We start from the raw sequence: 16,054 nt of genomic DNA, 5'->3' as shown, positions 1-16,054 counted from the left end.
TAATACACAGTGATAAGGCATTGGTACAGTGCCTGTAATATAGAGTGATATTGTAACCGTACAGTCCCAATACTGCAGAGCGATATAGTAACAGTACAGTGCCAGTAATACTGATTGATACGTTAATAGTACAGTACTAGTAATGCAGGGTGGTATAGTAACAGTACAGTGTCGGCAATGCAGAGGTTTATAGTAACAGTACTGTGGTAGTAATGAAGAGGGGAAATTGTAACAGTACATTGCCAGTAATACAGAGTTATATAATACCAGTACTGTGGTAGTAATGCAGGGGGTTATAGTAACAATACTGTGGTAGTAATACAGAGTAGTATAGTAACAGTACAGTGCCAGTAATACAGAGTGATATGATAACAGTACTCTGGTAAGTAATACAGGGGGTATAGTTACAGTACTGTGGTAGTAATGCAGGGGGTTATAGTAACAGTACAGTGACAGTAATACAGAGTGATATGATAACAGTACTGTGGTAGTATTAAAGGGGGTATAGTAACAGTACTGTGGTAGTAATGCAGAGCAGTATAACAACAGTACAGTGCCAGTAATACAGAGCAATATGCTAACAGTAGTTTGGTAGTAATATAGGGGGTATAGTAATAGTAATCTGGTAGTAATGTATAGCGGTATAACAGTACAGTCATCAATACTACATAGTGGTATAGTAACAGTACAGTGCCAGTAATGCAGAGTGATGTGATAACAGTACTCTGGGAGTAATAAGGGGGGCATAGTAACAGTACTGTGGTAGTAATGCAGAGTGGTACAGTAACAGTACAGTGCTTGTAATCAAGTGATGAAGCAGCATTCCGTATAGATCAAATGAATAATTTTATTCCACCATGATAGTGTGACGTTTCGCTAATTCAATCAAGGCATTATCAAGCCTTGATTGAATTGGCGAAACATCGCACTATTATGCTGCTTCATCACTTGATTGCTATTCGGAGTCGGACCCCTTAAAAAGACCTGCACCCGAATTTTTCTTTTCATGGTGCTGCTCCATATTCACTTTTTGGATCTAGTATAGTGCTAGTAATACAGAGTGATGTGGTAACAGTACTGTGGTAGTAATACAGGGGGTTATGGTAACAGTACAGTGAAGTAATATAGAGTGATATGATAACAGTACTCTGGGAGTAATAAAGGGGGTGTAGAAACAGTAATGTGGTAGTAATGCAGAGCGGTACAGTAACAGTACAGTGCTAGTAATACACAGTGATGTGGTAACAGTACTGTGGTAGTAATACAGGGGGTTATAGTAACAGTACAGTGATAGTAATACAGTGATATAACAATACTCGGGTAGTAAGTACAGTGCCAGTAATACAGAGCGATATGGTAAAAGTATAGTCCTGCTACTGCAGGGTGATATAGTAATAGTACTGTGATAGTAATGCTGGTTGGTTTAGTAATAGTACAGTGCAAATAATGCAGGGTGTTTTTTTTTTTTTACAGTGACAGTAATGCAGGTTGTTTTTTTATATAACAGTACTGTGGTAGTAATGCAGGGGGTATGGTAACACTGCTGTGGTAGTAATGCAGGGGGGTATAGTAACAGTACTGTGGTAGTAATGCAGGGGGGTATAGTAACAGTACTGTGGTAGTAATGCAGGGGGTATAGTAACAGTACTGTGGTAGCATTAACACTACAGTGCAGGCAATGCAGGGCGGTAGGTGTAGTACAGACAATAGTAATTGCCCAGAACAATGACAGCAGCATACAGCAGGCAACTGTGTAACTAACAGGCGCCGACATAAAAGAGGATAAGGAAGTGCGAGTGAAGAGGGCGGGCACGCACTGCCAACCTCCGCCTGTAAGAGGTCACTGTAGGCTCGGCTGTCTCACAATGTACCCGGAAGCAGAAGAGGACATCATGGCGCCGGGCGATGTGGAGAAGAGTGCAGGCAGTAGAGGATGGGTTCGTGGTGCCTATCGATTTATAAGTGACAGAAATGATTTCAGACGGTGAGAAGCACGTGTGTCCCTGCGTCTTGCCCGGTTGGGCCGTGTGTCTGTACAACATGTCTTCGGCACATGTGGCCCTGTGAGTTGCTGGGCAGATGGGGTCACGCGTCACTGTGTCCTTCCGCATGGGGTCGTGTGTGACTGTACTGTGTTTTGTGCCGTGGCAGTGTCTCGCCATGACTGACTTTCTCCTCTCCTCTTTGCAGGAATCTCCTTGTTAATCTCGGGCTGTTCTGTGCTGGTGTCTGGGCTGCTAGGAACATGTTTGACATTGACTTGATGGCGCCACAGCCAGGCATATGATAGGGATCGCTGCTGGTAAGTGACCAACTTAGGTCAGTCAATTTCTGCTGGATACAGTGAAATGATATGGGTCCCTAGCATGCCAATGGTTGGTTGTATGGAAGACACAGAATGACTGCCTGAGCTGCATGGGGAGGTCTCCGCTCATGCGTCCTCTCCATACACACTTAGCAGCATTGTAACTTATTTTTATATAATTGTGCATGTAGGTTTTAATGACATCACACTTTTGTTTTGGTCACATTGTCCAATTTTCTCATATGGGACTTATTTCAATCCTTTGGCGTGTTAAGTTCTGCATTCCGTCAGTGAATGGTTGTTTATAATATGCAAGGAATGAAAACTAAAGATTAGTAGATCCGGATTTTAGGTTCACTCATCTCTACTTAAAACCCATACGAGCCTATATTTACCATTGCATATCACACATATCTACGCATATCACACATGTCTATACTGTGGCCCAAATACTAAGTGCAGGGTGCACCATTATTCAGTATTGGCGCTCTGTCTTCAATTTTCTTGCGCTCCCTGCATTTGCTTGGGAAGTGTGCACCATTTTTCTTGGCACACTTTTAATATAAAGTGAGCAACATTTCTGTTGAGTCGCTGTATTACATGTGTGGGAAACTCTGACTCGGCAAAACACACTTTTTTTTGTCTTGTCGGACACCATGCAGTCGTGACACAAAATAAGCCCTCAACCAGATCTGACAACAGAAAAATACAGAAGTTATGGCCCTGAAAAGTTGTCAATAGTAAAAACAATGCGATTTTCTCCAATATTGGTTTTGCTTAGGAAAATTGATATAGTTTTTCTTATTTTTGCTCAATGAGTTATCACCGCAATCGTAGTGAACCAGAGAATAAAGATAAAATATTATTTTTATGTTACGGTGAGCGGGGGAAAAAAAAATACTAACAATCCAAAATAAAAATTGATGATTTTGTTTGTGTCCCCCTTGAAATAGTTAATAAAATCTCATGAATAAGCTTGACTCCCAAAATGAATTATATATATACATTGTATATCATCCCGTACATAATAAGCCCTCATATGTTCGCATTACCAAAATAAAAAAAAAAATTTATAGGTCGTACAATGTGACAATACAAATCTGCTGTGAATGGCGCCTCCATTCATTCTATACTCGGCCGTGTGCCCATACAGCAGTTTACCACCACATATGGGGTATCAGTAAACTCGGGAGGAATTGGGCATCAAGCGTTGCAGTGCGTTTCATCGTTTAATTTATTCTGAAAATGTCAGTTTTGGCCTAAATTAATGTATTTTCCAAAAAGATTCTAGAGTTTCTAAATCGCAGGTCCATATTGTTTAACCCATGTGAAACACTTAAAGGGTTAATAGACTTAATAGAAGTTGTTTTACATACGTTGAGGGGTGAAGTTTCTATAGTGGGGTAATTTATGAGGTTTTACTATTATTTAGGCCTCTCAAAGTCACTTTAAAGCTGAGTTGTCCCTCAAAATGTGAGTTTTGGCAATTTTCATGAAAATAAGAAAAATCGCACCTAAAGTTCTGCGCCTCATAACATCCTAGAAAAATGACCGGAAGCATAAAATATCATCCCAACATAAAGCAGATATTCTGTAAATGTTAATTATCAAACTTTTTGGGTAGTTTTACATCTTGTCTGGAAACCAGAACATTTCAAACTTGGAAAATGAAGAATTTTTACAAACTTTTGCCAAATTTTCACTTTTTTCAGAACGAAACGCAAAACTTATCACTTAAATTTTATAACTAACATGAAGTACAATGTGTCACGAGAAAACATTCTCAAAATCACCTGGATATGTTAAAGCGTTCCGAAGTTATAACCAATTATCGTGAGACATGTCAGATTTGAAAAATCGAGTCTGGTCATTGAGCTGAAAACTAGTGTCGGTGATAAGGGGATAGTTACCTCTGAATATACTTCTGTGTAGTTTGTTCTGCAAAACCTCTAATTGAATCCTTCTATTTTGCAGTCCACCTTTGTACCTTGCACCTGTATGGAAATCATCTGGGTCCAGATTGTACTGTAGCTCCACTCAGAATGGGCCAATCACACACAGATGGCTGATGGATTTGGAAGCAACCCCCATTTGGGTTATTTATTATTGTATAAAGGGAATCTTGATGCTGACATAAGTTGAATAAAAAAGTCAATTTGTTTTGCCGTGTTTAGTGCAAGTTATTGGGGGCAGGTTCTTAAACAAGTTGGTGTAGGAAAAATATAGCTTGAATTTGAAAAAAAATGATTGGGGCATTTTTTAGCAAATTTTCATAAGTATTTGTTTAAAGACTGTGTTAGGTAAACCCACCCCATCAGAATCCAGCCCATGGGGCGCACAACTATGCACACTATGCAACCCAACGCCCACACTGCTTATGTGCCACTCTGGTCGTCAAAACAGTAAAGCACTTATTCCATAAACTTTTCACTGTCACCACCCTTTGATTAAAGCCTACAAGATGTCTACACCAGGCCAATACACTGAGATAAACACTCCTCTAGGTATTGTACAGTTCAACAGGACACACATTGCTTACAGCAGAACACAAGCTAATTACTAGCACTGTATAGGAGCTAACTGACTGATCAGTGGGGGTCTCATCAATGGGACCCTCACAAATCACGAGAATGGGGGAGTTTGTTGTATCACTATCTGAGACCGCGGTTTAGAGAGCAACCAATCGCGCATGCTCCAGCTGCTCTATTCATCTATATGGCACTGACAAACTATGATTATAACATATGAACACTTTAAAAGACATTTGTCAGGTGGAATTATAACAACCAACAAAGATACTTTCCAGGTGGTATAAATGTCCTACAGTACTGCATAAAATCTACCCTGAAGTAGACGACTCATGTTGGCGATGCCTCTCCGATACGGGTTCGCAATTACACACTTAGTAGGGATGCCCCATAATTACCCGGTTTTGGGAGGCAGTATGGGACTTGTACAATAAAGTCAGTGGGGAGGTGATTACTCCTTCCCCGGAATTCTTTACTTTCCTTATTTCCTTATTCTGTGACAAAAGCTAAAAAGGGGCTTCTTAGACACTTCTTGAGCACTGCTCAAACAGTTATACCGCGTCATTGGCGGTCACCCTCTCCACTATCTAGGGCAGAATTAGTAGATTGTTTAAACTATATTATGAGAATGGAAGAGCTTACGTTTCTGCATAACAATAAAATCACTACATTTCATAAGATCTGGTCTTCCTGGTCCATATTCAGGACCTCTACAGCTTTGACTTCTTAGCTCTCCTCAGGAGCTACCTAACTGACATCACTTAGTCCTTTTTGCCCCTCCCTGAATTCATTATGTGTTGTCCTAATGTTCTACCCTTTGTCCTTGTCAAACCGTTCATTTCCTGCTGTTTTTGATGGTGTGGTTCATTTTTGCATTAGTATAACAATTACTAAGATACACTTATATCTGTGCTCCTGTGACACATCATTCCTTGTGAATTATTGTCTTAACTTGCATTTTGCTGTTTATTTTTGCGTAAACAATGTACGTGTTGTATACTTACTATGCACAGTATTTCCATTTTCAATAAAATGATTTACCCATAACAACTATCAAAGCACAGGTCTCCTCAGACCTGTTGTAAACCTATTTGCAATCTAATGTCCTTATGTTTAACTTTTTTAATTTAACCTCTTCACACTCTGCGTCCGTGACTTACCGCTCAGTCTCCTGGATTCCTGGACACTTTTCTCATGACTGATCCGTCCTGTAGGTACTGTCTGTGCTAAAAATCCTAAATACAAATTAATAATTTTGTTTGTATCCCCCTTGAAATAGTTAATTAAATCTCATGAATAAGCTAGAGACCCCCAAAATGTGTTATTCTTTACATGTTGTATCACCCCGCAAATAATACGCCCTCGTACCAAAAAAAAAAAGTTATAGCCTGTACAATGAGACAATACAAATCTGCTGTGAATGGTGCTGCTTTCTTTCTATGCCCGGCCGTGAACCCATACAGTAGTTTACCACCATATATGGGATATCGTTGCACTCGGGAGAAATTTTGCATCAAACTTTGCAGAGCATTTCATCATTTATTATGAAAGTGTAATTTTTGGCCTAAATAAATATATTTTCCCAAAAAATTCAAGTTTCTAAATTGCACTTCTATCTTGTTTTAACCCATGTGAAACTCTTAAAGGGTTAACAGACTTAATAGTAGTTGTTTTACATATGTTGCGGGGTAAATTATTGGGTTTTACTATTATTTAGGCCTTGTAAAGTCACTTGAAAAACTGAGTTGCCCTTCAAAATATGAGTTTTGCCCATTTTCATGAAAATGAGAAAAATGCACACCGAAAGTTCTAAGCCTTATAACATTCTAGAAAAGAGAGAGGACGCATAAAATATAATTCCAACGTAAAGCAGACATTCCCGAAATGTTGGTTATCAAGCTCTTTTGGTATTTTAACTATCTGCCTGGAAAGCAGAACATTTTAAACTTTGAAAATGAGGAATGTTTTTTGAAATTTAGGCACATTTTAATTTTTTCAGAATGAAACGAGAAATTTATCACCTACATTGTAAGTCATGTTAGTTGTAAAATTTGTCTCGAGAAAACAATTTCAAAATCACGTCCCTGTCCCTGTGTGAGTGAAGGAGCAGGATGGGAAGGTGTACAGGAGCACAAAGGTGGGGGCTGAGAGCTGAGGAGTGATTGAGAAGCACAGATAGGTGAAGTGTTTTTTTTTTTTTTTGTTAACTATGTCTGTTTGGCCCTTCTTGTGTTCTATGAGCCTTTTGGTCTCCCCGGTGTATGGTTTGCCATGGCTGCTGGTCAGGCTCGGACTGGCCTGCCGGGATACCGGTCAAAACCCCGGTGGGCCCTTATCATAAGTCACCATCTCCTGCCTGTGTCTGTGAGCAGGAACATTCAGCTGAGGCTGCAGGAGGGGGGCAGCAGAGGGGACTATGACGTCCTGCAGGAGGGAGAGACAGGTTCTCTGCTCTTCCCACATCAGCGCTGGGGCAGGGAGTAAGACATTTCCTCCTCCCTGCACTGAGCACCTCAGCCCCTGTGTCACTGCAGGAGAACATGGCCCCTGATTCACTGGAGGAGCAGACAGTGAGCTGTCACTAATTACAGACCAGAGGACGTGGGCCCCCTAGTTGTCACAGTGGGCCCCCTTCCTCCTGGTCATGACAGACATCAGGGACCACCAATCAGCTAGCAGCAGCTGCTGGAGTGTCCTCCCCCTGGCACAGCACAGGCTGCACTCATGTGCAGGAGCTCAGGATGGGTGAGGAGCTGCTGATGGCTTCCAGCACAAGAAAAAGGTACAAAATAAAAGTGCATCACATTTACACACACACAGTGCACCTCATTACATCCCTGCAATGTGTACATACATATAGAATAACAGTGGACTCAAGAACTACAACTCCCAGCAGTTGAATGAGATGATGAAAGTTGTAGTACTTTGACTGTATTAAGTATTGATGTAGAATAAGGATGTCACATGTAACGCGCGGACTCTGTTTAGAATTTGAATCAAAACGCACGGGGGCAGGATGACGCACGCGATCGGTAATGGCACCCAGTGTCTTGTATTGTCCAAATGCCAGGGCAGAAGGAATCAATGTGTTGCGTGTGACTGCAGCCTCAGTATTACCAGTATACCCCACATTACGTGTGACCGCAGCCTCAGTATTACCAGCATACCCTGCGTTATGTGTGACAGCAGCCTCAGTATTACCAGCATACCCCGCGTTACGTGTGACCGCAGCCTCAGTATTACCAGTATACCCCGCGTTACCTGTGACTGCAGCCTCAGTATTACCAGCATACCCCGCGTTACGTGTGATTGCAGCCTCAGTATTACCAGCATACCCTGCCTTATGTGTGACCGTAGCCTCAGTATTACCAGCATACCCTGCCTTATGTGTGACCGTAGCCTCAGTATTACCAGCATACCCCGCGTTACATGTGACTAGAGCCTCAGTATTACCAGCATACCCCGCGTTACGTGTGATTGCAGCCTCAGTATTACCAACGACCCCCCCCCCCCCCATCCGTCATGGTGTCCAAATTGCAGATTCATCACCATTTCAATGCACAAACATTTGAATAAAAAGTGATGAAAAGCTTCTTCACTTCACAAACTGATATCACTGAAAACGTCAGCTTCTCCAGCTCCGTACATTAAAGTTTAAAAAAGTAAGAGGTGTGTGAAACCGAGCCTGTAATAAAAATAATGCAACTTTTTTTTGTCATTTATACCACATTTGGAATTTTTCTCCAGGTTCAACGGAATATTAACCCTTAAAGGGTTAAAGGCCAGACCATTTTCATCTTTGATTTTCCATTTTTACTTCAGTGTCTTTAAAAATCCATAATTATGTTATTTCCATGTACAGAGCTGTATGAGGCTTGTTTTCTGCATAACAAATTGTCCTTCATAGTGATGGTATTTAATATTCTATGCCATGTACTGGAAAGCGGGAAAAAATCCCAATGTGTTGAAATTGACAAAAAAAAACATACTTATGCCATTTTTATGTGGGCTACGTATGTATGGCTTTCACTGTATGCTCCAAATCATACCTCCCCTTAATTCCTTGGGTAAGTGTGACTTGTGAGGACACCAAATTCATAAAGCTTTTATTCAGTTTTTATATTAAAAAATAAACCTTTGTTAAAAAAAAAATGTCTTAAAGGGGTTTTCCCACAAAGACAAGTTAGGCCCCATCCATGGGATAGGGCATAACTTACTGATCAGTGGGGTCCCACTGACCTTTTTTTTACTGTATTTGCAGGCCGTAAGGGCTTCGCATTCCTACCATTTACAACAATATAGCTGCATCGCAATATGTGGCGACCTGGATGAAAGCCTGTATGCAAATGAGCCTGAGGTGCTCCAGGCTCCTCCACAGGTGTTAATGCCCTTTTAATGCTCACAGTGGCATTTTGTAGGTTAATACCTGTGATTGGTACCAGCAATCCATTTAGGGGGTATTCATCGGCCCCCATGTCCTCCCGGATATCTGGAGAGACTTAGGGTGAAGACACACATGGCGTTTTTGGGCCGTTTTTATTAAGTGCGTTTTCAGATCGTTGAAAACGCATGCGTTTTTGTCCGTTTTTCATTGCGCAATTTCGGAAAAACAGACAAAAACGCATGCGTTTTTAACGATCTGAAAACGCACTTAGTAAAAACGGCCCAAAAACGCCATGTGTGTCTTCACCCTTAGGGTATTGTCACACGTTAGCATTTTAATTGTGTTTTGTAACTCATTCAAAATGCAGTGTGTTGTGCCGCGACCAATCGCATACAGTAATCGTTTGTATGAAAACACATGCGATCGACAATCCGCACCCGGTGTCTTGCATTTGCACAATACAACGGCGCTGATTGCCGATCACATCTGTTTCTATACAAACAAATATGCAATTGGTTACAAATCGGAATCAAAACCCTAACATGTGACAGCACCCTGAGGCCTCTTGATGTATCTCCTGGAAAAAGCAGCCGCCGGGCAAAATCATACCAGGTCCATCCTGATGTAGTTTTGTATAAAAACAGCAAACAAAAGTTTGTAGGTTTTTCAAAATAATTCAGGCAAGCCCCGCGCCCAACGTGCACCCCTTCACGCCCACATGTCATGGAGGTGGCATAGTTGCTTTTATAATCGCACCCCCCGCTGTGTATAAAGAGGACTCAGCCTGTGAACCTTCTTCATATACAGGCAGTCCCTGGATTATTTACAAGATTGGTTCCTTAGGTTTGTACTTAAGTTGAATTTGTATGTAAGTAGGAATTGTATATTTTATAATTGTAGATCCAGACAAAAAATTTTTTGTCCCAGTGACAATTAGATTTTCTAATTTTTTTGCTGTAATGAAACCTTTACAGATGATCATTACAGTCTGGGACTAAAGTAACATTCAGAGAGGTCACAGTGGCCCTTTTTTCTTAAAAACAAGGGCATAGCCACCTTAAAGAAGAGGAGATCCTGCCAGAGGGGGCAAACACCAGTATGTTTGGTTTACAATCCTTGATCTGATGATAGATTTCCTTTAAGAGGTTAAATGCTGATTCCAGGGAGTTAAACAGTCCGGCATTGAAACCAATTTTTTTCCGGTACAAGTGGTTGCATTTTTAAAAATTTGTCAAAACCTATATAAATTTGATATTTCCTTTATTGTACCCACCCAAATAATAAAAGGGAGAAGTCATTTGGAGAGCACAGTAAAAGCCGTAAAAACAGCTCTCAAGAAAATGGATTAAATGTCTTATTTCATCAATTCCACCGTATGTAGATTTTGTCACAATTCTGGGGGTTTTGCGCCAAAAAAATGCCTTGCACCACAGTTTTCAAGGCTTTTAGACCATTTTTTTTACACTTTTCCAACTTGTCCGAATAAGGGGTGTGACCTTTAGGGAAACGGGTGTGTCCACAGGAGAAAGGGCGTGGCTTATGGAAAATCGTCCGTGCACCCACAATTCTGGCGCACAGTTTAGACCAACTAAAAGTAGGTCTAAAGTAGGAACCGACATTCTTATCCTGCACCAGAATTCATCATGATGGTGATAAATCTGGCGCAGCAAAAGACCAGTGATTTCCAGCTAGAAACTGGCGGAAGCTGAGATACATTGTTAAATCCCCCCCATTGTGTCTTGTGGGAACTGTTTTTATGGCTGTGCACTTCAAATGACATGTGTACTTTATTGTGTGAGTTTAGGCTGACTTGCTCAATGTACTATATATACTCGAGTATGAGACAAATTTTGAGGCAAAGTATATACTCGAGTATGAGACAAAGTATAAACCCTATCTCCGCTTATACTTTAATCAATGGCTAAAAAATCTCTACAGGTAGTCCCCGGGTTATAAACAAGGTAGGTCTGTTCTTAAGTTGAGTTTGGATGCAAGTCAGAACTGTATTTTAGAATTGTAACCCAAACCAAAATTTTTTCGGGTAACAATTGGATTTAAAAAATGTTGGGGTGTCATAAGAACCAGGATTAACAAAACTTAATTGCAGACACCTTTGATAACTGTTGCAGCTGATCATTGTAGCCGAAGGCTTAAATACAATAGATAACCAACATCCAGAGGTCCGTTTGTAACTAGGGGTCATCTGTAAGTTGAGTGTTCTTAAGTTGGGGATCGCCTGTACTCACCTTTCCGATGCCCCTGCAGGTCCTCTTCTGTCTTCAGGTTCAGCTCCATCTTTGGGTCCCTGTGGCTGCGTTGCACACACCATGATGTCATCGGCCCATACTATGATGTTGGCAAGTGGCTGCCATCATGATGTATGCAACAGGACCATGCGGGGGGCATGGGAAAGTTGAGTGCAGTGTTTTTGTTTTTTTTTTAAGCTGGGCAGGGGGCTCCTAGCTATATACAGGGGGTAGGGGTGTATGCTGGCAATGGCTTTATACAAGGGAGCTGCTGGCTATATATACTGGGGGAAGGTGGCTGGCTATGTATACTGGGGGACATGTGACCAATGCATTTTCCACCCTATGCTGTTTTCCCAATCTCTGAGTCAATAGATTTTTCCAGTTTTTTGTGTTAAAATTAGGTGCCTCGGCTTATAGGGTAATACACTAGCATTCAAGTGATCTAAGTAATCTAGACAATCTTTTTTTTTTTTGGATCCCCAGAAACAGGATTTTTTAACATGTTTCTTTTAACATGAAAGACTATTATCAGAAATGATGTTAGATCACAGGTCAAAAAGAAAAGGGTCATCTCAAAAGTTTAAAGCGGGTTTGTACACTACTCACAGATTATGAATATTTGCCTTTTGGTAAGATTTATGGAAAATTTATTGCGAGGAAAATAAGTATTTTGATACAAGACCGGTTAAAGTTATTATTCCTACAGAGAAAGTAGAGGTTTGTTATTTTTTATTGTAGGTACACTTAAACTTTGAGAGACAGAATCTAAAAGAAATTTTTAATTGTGATATCTAAATAATTAATTTGCATTTTAATGAAATAAGTATTTGATCACTTACTAACCAGGAAGAAATCTGTCTCTAAGACCTCTTTAACCTCTTAAAGGAAAACAACCAATTAGAACAAAAAAACAAACCAGACATACTTACCTGCGTTCCTCTACATTCTGCTCCCAGAGCTGATCTTCTTAAAATGTTGACTTATAATTAGCAGGCTAGAGCACAGGGTCAAGATGTGCTAATTATGCACACCCCCGCCACCTCCTTCTTCCATGCTGTATTTTATTCTCCTGACAGAAGCATTTTTAGCGCAAGTACTAGTCTAGGTTACTAGTCTAGGTTAGTTTAGAATTAACAATTTTTTTTTTTTGGGGGGGGGGGGGGAGTAGGTATTAATGTTACAAAATTTGGGAAAAAATACTTTTTTGTAGTGTAGAGATATTTTTAGTTTTCAGTAACTCAAAATGTGACAGTCCTAGTGTGTCATTTTGATACATAATATGTATAGCTTTGGGCCAACAGGGCGACTGTGACCTCTGCGTTCTTTGTAGGTCTGAAAACTTTAAAAATCAGCAGTGGTGTAGCCCTCTCACACGCCTCTTTAAAAACCCTGATTTTATTCCCGCCCTTAACAGGGACACCTTCCTCACCTATAATTCTGAAACGGACACCGGCTTGCAAGACCTCCTCCAGGGGTCCATTCTACAGAGAGGTGAGTTTCCAGGGCTGGAGGTAGAAACGTTTCATGGCTGAAAAATTCCCGGCTATGCTCCTCAACGCGTCCAGAAGCATAGGTTACGTTTGAAAAATCTAACTGCATCTGAAGGTCTATTCTGTTCTCCCTCTCCCCCAGAACACGAAAATATATAGTCTACTCATTCAGGAATCTGACACCTCCTGAATGTTACGGGTTGGGAACGGGAGCTAGAGACAACACTATCTTCAGAAGAGTAGCATAAAGCCTTTCTCTATTCTCACAAACAATCAGCCTCCTCTGTGCAGGAAAATAATTATAAAATAATCTAGATTATTACAGCTTGATACATTCCATCTACCCCTCAGTCCCGGACACAAGCTGGAGATTTGGTACTGAAAGATATGCTGCATGTCTGGTGGTCATTATGGGAGGGGGGTGTTGGGGGCTACACAAACAATAACTGTCTCACAGGTTGAAAACTCTCCTGAGGTGGCACTGCTCTTTATACTTCCTGGGTCCATTGGGCTGCAGAAATGTAGCTTTTTACAATATTGCTTGAAAGTGGCCAAATCGGTGGTCCCTCACAAGTGGCGATCCAATAGTACGCCTTCGGTTGCCGAATGAGCCCAGGAGATTTTACAAATGTAGGAACTCCTGGTGGAAATCGATTACTCCTGTGCGAAATTCTTTAAATTGTGACAACCCTGTGTCAGGCTCCAAAGCTAGTGGACCCACTGGACCACTGTGGACGATGACGTAAGCCGACACCTGGGACCGGAGTCTAAGTGGCAAGCGGTTTTCACCAGAACCCGCCACAAAGCGGGTTGGACTTGCTGCGGCGTGGTACCACCAGGTTGTTCCACAGGTGCGATTGTCCACGGTGGCTGCCAAGGTGAGGTACAGAAACAGAAGGCAGGTTCGTGGTCAGGGACAGGCGGAAGGTCAGGACAGGAGGCATAGGATCAACATCAGAGGCAAAGCAGAAGTTCAGGGCAGGCAGCAGAGGAGCGTAAACAGGAACAGGGCTGGGGTCACAACAGGAAATCAATACATGAGCACAGGTCAACAATACTAGCTTTCTCAGAGGCATATAGCATAGATATGTCAGGAAGTGCAGGGAGAGGCTGGAATATAAGGGATTCTAGGAAGTGACTAGCGCAAATTAATGGCAAGCTGGCCCTTTAAATCGTTTGAAGCCGACATGCGCGCCCTAGGACGTGCATGGCCACCGGACCGGAGGCAGGAAAGAGGACGGGTGAGTAGCACGGGTGCCACGCTGGCAGGCAGAGAGGGCACAGGTGAGCCCGGCCCATGACAGTTATCCCCCCCCCTCTGGACTCCACTTCTTCTTGGGCGGGAAAAATCTCACAAGAAGATCTTGGTCCAGGATATCTCCTCCGGCCCAAACCCCTTCCAGTAAACCAAGAACCGCTTACCTCTCACCATCTTCATATCTAGGATCTCCTTTACCTTGAAGATGTCAGTGAGGTCAGCCTCAGGAGCAGGAGGAGGTACTTGCAAGGAGAAGCGGTTCAGGATGACAGGCTTTAGTAGCGAGACATGGAAGGAGTTCGGGATGCGATGATTGATGCGCCTCAGCACCTTGAAAGGACCCAGGAAACGAGGACCAAGTTTATAGCCAGGGATCTCCAGGCGGAAATACCTGGAGGACAACCAGACTTTGTCACCTGGAGAGAAGATAGGAGTAGGCCTGCGTTTCTTATTGGCCTGAAGCTTGGTTCCAGCAGAAGCCTGTAGCAATGAAAGGGGCGTCTGCTCCCAAATGGACTTCAGATCCTGTACCAAGTCCACAACTGCAGGAACGTCCGAGGACATAGAGAAAGTGGAGGGCACGGGTGCAGTCATGCCCGGCGTCAGTATTCTGGGGCCCTGGGTTGACCGGGTGCAGTCGCCGAGGGCATAGATAAAGTGGAGGGCATGGGTGCAGTCAGGCATGGCGCCAGCACCCGGTCAACCCGGGGTACTGGAGGGGCCCACTAAAGCCCCCGGATCAATTGTACTAGTGTCTCTAAGTGTCTAAGACACTGGAACAAATGATCACCATCCGTATTGATGACTTTTCTGCTCACCTACTCCTTTGCTCGTTCCCCCGAAGCGGTGACGGGTCTGAAGCCGGCGCACATGATGATGTCATCAGATCACGTGTGCCGGCTTCAGGGCCGGCGCGTATGGGAGGCTCAGGCCGAAGAAAGAAGTCAGCAGCGGGTGCTGGTCCTGGGGAAAAAAAGAAATTGAAGCGGGAAAAGAAGAGAGTGACCAGCGAGCTTGATGTGGGTTGAGTCGCTGAGCAGTCTGGAGATAAAGGAGATTCTTGTGATCCGTGTATTGACAGACCAGAAAACAAGCTACCTCCAGGAGATAACGCCACTCTTCTAAGGCAAATTTAATTGGTATCAGTTCTCTTTTCGCTAAGGCACCGTTTCTCAACCTGTGGGTCGCGACCCCAGAGGGGGTAGAATGACCAAAACACAGGGGTCGCGATCCTATTACGTTTTTGCCGCGATTCCCGGCAAAACGGAGTATAACATGTGTGATAACTCACTGCTTGAGGACCTTCCTGCTGATACAGTGGAAGCTTGAGGACCTGTGGTGATGTCATCATCACTTGACCCTCTGGCTCCTCCTCTATACAGACTCCCGCGGAACTGACTGCTCTGCTCACAGTGAGTAGAACCTGAAGCAGCAGGGGGGGGGGAAGCACTAGAACTGGGGGCAGGAGAAGGGGCAAAACTGGAGACAGGAGGGGGGGGGGGGGCACCAAACCTGGGAGCAGGAGAAGGGGCAAAACTGGAGACAGGAGGGGGGGGGCACCAAAACTGGGAGCAGGAGAAGGGGCAAAACTGGAGACAGGAGGGGGACACACCAAAACTGGGGGCAGGAGAAGGGGCAAAACTGGAGACAAGGAGGGGGGGGGGGACACCAAAACTGGCGGCAGGAGGGAAAGCACTAGAACTGGGGGCAGGAGAATGGGCAAAACTGGAGACAGAAGGGGGGGCACTACAACTGGGGCAGCAAATGGAGGAACCAAAACTGGGGGAGGGGGGACAGTATTATATTAGTTATATTTTTGTACATATGGGGCAGTATTATA

At 43.0% G+C, this 16,054-nt stretch overlaps 1 protein-coding gene across 1 annotated transcript; it reads left to right on the top strand.

Annotated features, from left to right (window-relative positions):
* The first annotated feature begins 1,795 nt into the window (after nt 1-1,795).
* TOMM6 (translocase of outer mitochondrial membrane 6) lies at nt 1,796-4,465 on the top strand. Its single transcript, XM_072137335.1, has 3 exons — nt 1,796-1,984; nt 2,191-2,302; nt 4,280-4,465. Exons 1-2 carry the CDS (start codon nt 1,866-1,868, stop codon nt 2,285-2,287), a joined length of 216 nt encoding a protein of 71 aa, XP_071993436.1. The 5' UTR covers nt 1,796-1,865; the 3' UTR covers nt 2,288-2,302; nt 4,280-4,465.
* Nucleotides 4,466-16,054: the final 11,589 nt, after the last annotated feature.

The sequence above is a fragment of the Engystomops pustulosus genome, chromosome 2 (assembly GCF_040894005.1).
Source record: "Engystomops pustulosus chromosome 2, aEngPut4.maternal, whole genome shotgun sequence".
In the NCBI taxonomy this organism is placed as follows: Eukaryota; Metazoa; Chordata; class Amphibia; order Anura; family Leptodactylidae; genus Engystomops; species Engystomops pustulosus.
Note: the sequence above shows the minus strand (reverse complement) of the source record. Positions and strands in the feature narration are given on the sequence as shown.

What these genes read in the sequence shown, in the direction of transcription:
- TOMM6 (XM_072137335.1), top strand. Translation starts at nt 1,866, where the DNA reads ATGTACCCGGAAGCAGAAGAGGACATCATGGCGCCGGGCGATGTGGAG. An exon ending in GACAGAAATGATTTCAGACG is followed by an intron (nt 1,985 to 2,190) that starts GTGAGAAGCACG and finishes TCCTCTTTGCAG; the next exon opens with GAATCTCCTTGTTAATCTCG.